Source organism: Spea bombifrons, chromosome 2, assembly GCF_027358695.1.
Source record: "Spea bombifrons isolate aSpeBom1 chromosome 2, aSpeBom1.2.pri, whole genome shotgun sequence".
NCBI classification, from domain to species: domain Eukaryota; kingdom Metazoa; phylum Chordata; class Amphibia; order Anura; family Pelobatidae; genus Spea; species Spea bombifrons.
This window is the reverse complement of record NC_071088.1, coordinates 17759369-17764221: the sequence shown is the minus strand read 5'-3', so window position 1 is coordinate 17764221 and position 4853 is coordinate 17759369. Positions and strand designations below refer to the sequence as shown.

The window sequence follows — 4853 nt, the reverse complement described above, 5'->3', positions numbered from 1 at the left end:
GATCACTGTTTTTTAAAAAATAAATAAACCCACACAAGTTATATATTGTTTTGTATTGTCATTGGTTGATGGCAGACGAGCCCCCTGCTGGCGACCAATAGAGTCGCTCGTACAGACTTTTAAAATCCTGGTGCAGCATTAACACACCTTTAGACATTCTGCACAGAAAAAGAACCGGTCCTTACTTGTACGAGTTTACAACTGTATAGAAAAACTGCGTACAGTTGCCATTTTGGACAATTTGGGGCAAATATAATTTGAACAAATTTAGGGGGAAATATATTTTATTCCTATCATGTAATTCATAAAAAACAGTGTTAGTGGGGTGATTGTGTATTATGTATAAAAAGAGATTCTAGATCAAAGTTTGAAAAGTGGTCTGATCGCCATAGCAACCAATGGACTATTCCATATGTTGCTATAATAAAAAAAACACTTTTCAAACTTTGTACCAGAATGCTTTTTTAAGTAACATCCATTGCCTGCTGCTTATATAACATTAAGGGGTCTGCAGGACACTAAAGTTTCTGGGGACTCCTAATGAAGGGCCTTTTCTCCAGTTCTCCAGGTAACAACGCAGAATCTATAGGTCTCGGGAGCAGCGTCTAGGTACAAAGAGTTTTGGGCTATCTTCACCCCATCAACGGATCAGGATCTGCCCACCAATATCACCAGTCCTTCCGAAAATGGAGGGCTCTGGGTAGCCGGAGCTTAGAAATTCTGAGGTCTAGGTGGGAAAGTAAAATATGGGTCATAAAGAGGGATGCATAGGGGATATAGCTTGGGGTAATGCAAGTCAATGTGTAAGCCAACATGTTTAACTGGTGAGACAAGCCAAATACTAGGCTGTCAGGTAACTACTGAAATACCTGTCAGCAAACCTGGGAACTTCTGTCAGGGGACAGTCCCGTGTCGTCGGTGTGAGATCCCACTGAAACAGCCCCATTTAAAGGGGAAATGGGCGGGGAGCGGGACGTGTCAGGATTCGGGTCTTGACCCGGAGAACCGGAGAAGCAGTGCTTTACCCGGCTATCTCCAGGTTAAACCTGAAGAGTTCCCAGGTATCATATGCCTGTTAGAATTGTGCTTATAGACTGGGGACATAGCTACGTGATATTTACATTTAATTTACAGAACAGCAGCAGAATCCACATGGACTTTGATGTAGCCAAGAGCTATATATATATACAGTACTGTGCAAAGGTTTTGGTGTGAAAAAATGCTGTAAAGTAAAAATGCCTTAACAAATAGACATATTAATAGTTTATTTTTATAATTTACCAAAATGCAGAGAGAGTGAACAGAAGACAAATCTGAACTAATATTTGGTGTGACCTCCCTTTACTTTCTGAACAGCATCTATTTTACTAGGCCAACTTTGCCTTTATTGCAGAAGCTAGTTTGCCCTTGATAATGCTTAGTGATCATTCTGGCTACCAGAGCCCCCCTAGCGAGTAGATGCCCCACCGACGTCACGAGACACACACTATTTCAAATAGGGAACTCGGCAGGCAGTGGGGCGCCGCAGCGAGCCACTCCCGCGACCTGGAGCTTCCCCTTAGTAGCCCAGAGAAGCGGAGCTTCACCTGGGGAGTTCCCGCCCGGCCACGTTAGGGACATTAATGAGGGGGCACTTCCAACTCGCACTTTAGGGAACAAATCCCCTCTGTCATGTCCCCCGCGCTATTATTATTATTATAGTGCAAATTGTGTACACCTCTGGATCATTTACGTTTAAAATATCAGTTACATGTCAAGTAAACCCCGCCCCTACAATCGCATTCGCTCTTTGGCCATAAAGGACGTGGAATGGTATAAGGTGATAGACACATATACCTTAATATATACATTGAATCTTTAAATGTATATATTAATTAATATTAATAAATGTATATATTAGAGCCATCAGCTGCGTTACAACCTTTATTGTAATTAAACGACATCGTTCTAACGCCAGAGAGCCTATACACGTGACCTTGAGAGCTAACGCGACACACTAGAGACCTGAGCACACACCCATCCCGTCTCTATGGTGACTAGGTTTCCTTTTGATTGGTCAACCAATGGTCGTCTACTATGCGCGTCCAAACGGCGAGTGGGGCGGGGCCTCTCGGTGGACGGGTGGAAAGTCTTGTTTATTTTGATCTCCGTGCATGTGCCAAGATAAGTGACGTCACCGGGCGGTTCCCATGGATGACAGAAGCGGCGGTGGGTGCCGGGTCCGTGTATTAAGCAGCACTCTGTATTAGAACGTTTAAATGTAGAAAGCCGCAGTAACTAACCAGAGAGTAGTAAATTGCAACTCCCACCATGCTCAGGCACGTCCAGTAATCCACAACTCCCATTACACTTAGCTGAACCTGGTGAGAGCTGGAGTCCACTGACTGTGATGGGAATTGCAGGTTATCATTATTATTATTTATTATACCTGGCATGCCGGGGAGGGACGTCATTACATAAATAATGCATAACCTTCTATGTAAAATGAATGCATTAGCTCTTCTGTTCATTTAGCAGAATGTGTAATATGAAAGCCCAGAGTCATGGCCAGATCTCATACTATAGTTTCATTATCAGATGATGATGATGACGGCTACATTGTGTTTGTTTCTAGCAGCATTTGCCAGCCTTTCACTAAAGACTATGTTTACCGTCTGCTGAATCATGGTGAACAAGTTGAACCGGTGTATAAGAGCCTCGGCGTGACACGGCACGGTCATTAGTGCTCAGCTTTCAGTGCAAGCAGCTAAGTCTTTCAGGGCATATCCTGACAAACACATCGTTCGCTCAGAAGGTAAGATTCTTGGGCTGCCGTTTACTGCGGGGAAGTTGCAGCTTGCTGCACACAGTTCCATTTGTTTTACTTTACTAAGAGGGTGGTAGATAAATGGAAGAGCCTCTCATCAGAAGTGTTAGAGGTTAATACAATAAGAGAATTTGAACATGCATGGGATAGGCATAAAGCTATGCTGAATCTAAGACAAGACCAAGGACTGATTATGATCTGAGTCTTAGATCAGGAAAGACGCGCAGACTAGGTGGGCTTATTCTGTGTTTCTAAGCATTCAGTAATTTTCTTTTTTTGGAACGTGATGGGCATCGGAGGTCTGGCAGACAGACCGGTCCCTGATTCGGTGCAGTCGCACATTTTGTACTTTTTCCATTTGATCTCGGGTACCCCTCCCACCCTGTCCGGCTTCAGCGTGTCTGTGTTTACTGCTCAGCCTGTGTCGATTGTTAAAATTTGGCATTTCTACTATCTCGCAGGGCAGGACGCACCGAAAAATGTCTATAAGGAAGGTGGTGAAAACTGTCCTCAGCGTGGAGCAGTCAGAAGGCGTTGGAGCCCGCGTGCGCAGGAGCATCGGCAGGAAAGAGGTGTGTGTGCTCTACATGTAATGCTGGCCATACCCCGGTATATTTACACATATGTTCCAAAAGGGCCATTCACTGCACCTTGTATATTAATACTATTTAGTCCTGCTTCACTGCCATTATTACATTTTTGTTCTTTCTGGAAGATAAGGCATTCGTGGTTTTTGAAGGTGAAAATTTCCCACAGAATTTCCTATTTGCACCCATTTTAGACATATTTCATTCACAAGCATTTGACCATTTTTGCATTGTGTGTCCAACAATGAATCTCCTCTTTTACATACTGGATTTTAGGACAGAAAGGTCCTTTTGTGTTTGTATGTTTGAGCCGTCATTGATATGAACAATATAATAATAAATGATAATAAACAAATATACTAAGTGTAGCTGAAAAGAAATACTCCCTGATACATTCACCCTGATAATGTAAACTATCGCCCCAAACAATAAAGAGAAGAAAAAAATGATGCGATAAAGAACAGATCACATTATTTTAGAGGGTAAAATATGATGCTTTATTCCTGTCCCTAAATCTTCCCACATTCCCAATCCCACATCTAATTTATAATTAACTAAAATAAATAGATAGAATTGCAGTGTTCAGATTGCTCTGATTCGCTGATCACAGAGGTCACATGGCCTGGGACAGCATTATTGGTTGCAAGGCTTTCCCAGCGCTATGGCTGCGAAAGGGTTGTCTAAAGCATTCCATAATTTAGTATTGTTACTTGGAATATATTACTTTTAAAGATACGGTATACTATAGCTGCCAACTGCCTCAAATTATTATATTATGAACAGTGTTTTCGATGAGATGTGTTGTGATGTCAGGGTGACATAAAAAAAAAAGAGCACCCAGTAGTACATTGATTGGTCCCTATGGGTCAGTGGATCAGTGTCTAAATGGTGTGGATCTACTATATTACATTGAAATAATTATTTTGCTCCATCAGTTTGTTCTAATTACCCAAATTTATATTTGATTTATCAGAACATTCCAAGCTGAACTTAGAATTTTATGTTCCTAAATGTTTTTGATTTTTTTTTTCTTACATGGCATAGCCATATTTGTTCGATAATAAGACAAGGCTTTTCCCAGAGTAAATTCTCTGGAAAATACCCCTCGTCTTATAATCGGGGTCGTCTTATAATCAGACCTCAAATAGGTCTGCCTATGAGACTAAGATCCAGATCCCCCGCAGCGATGCAGGGGACCTGGATCCTCCTGTGTTATGCCCCCCCCAACTTACCGGTGCTTCTGAGTCCCCGGTGCTTAGTCCGGGCAGTGTGTAGAGCTCTACGTGATTCGCGTAGACAACTTCCGCTGCAGCCGAGAGGAGGTGCGGTTAGCAGCGGGGGTTGTCTGCGTCCATCACGCATTGGAAGTTGTCTACGCGTATCACGTACAGCTCTACACGCTGCCCGGACTAAGCACCGGGGACTCAGAAGCACCGGTAAGTTTGGAGGAGGGAGGGGGA

The 4853-nt window shown here is 42.9% G+C and overlaps 1 protein-coding gene and 1 long non-coding RNA gene across 7 annotated transcripts in view; one reads left to right on the top strand and one right to left on the bottom strand.

Annotated features, from left to right (window-relative positions):
* Positions 1 to 4853, bottom strand: part of LOC128474605 (uncharacterized) — a 208478-nt gene that overhangs the window by 101531 nt on the left and 102094 nt on the right. The window lies entirely within an intron of this gene.
* The window catches only part of PIR (pirin), a 31383-nt gene continuing 28621 nt past the window's right edge, over positions 2092 to 4853 (top strand). The window contains exons 1-3 of one of the 5 annotated variants that reach the window (XM_053456961.1): positions 2092 to 2208; positions 2618 to 2794; positions 3268 to 3378. In XM_053456961.1, coding sequence (XP_053312936.1) covers positions 3286 to 3378 — 93 coding nt within the window. In that variant the 5' untranslated portion in view covers positions 2092 to 2208; positions 2618 to 2794; positions 3268 to 3285. Of the gene's footprint in view, positions 2209 to 2318; positions 2364 to 2614; positions 2795 to 3267; positions 3379 to 4853 lie in introns of those variants that run through there. The other 4 variants (XM_053456963.1, XM_053456959.1, XM_053456962.1 and 1 more) reach the window with 4 other exon arrangements.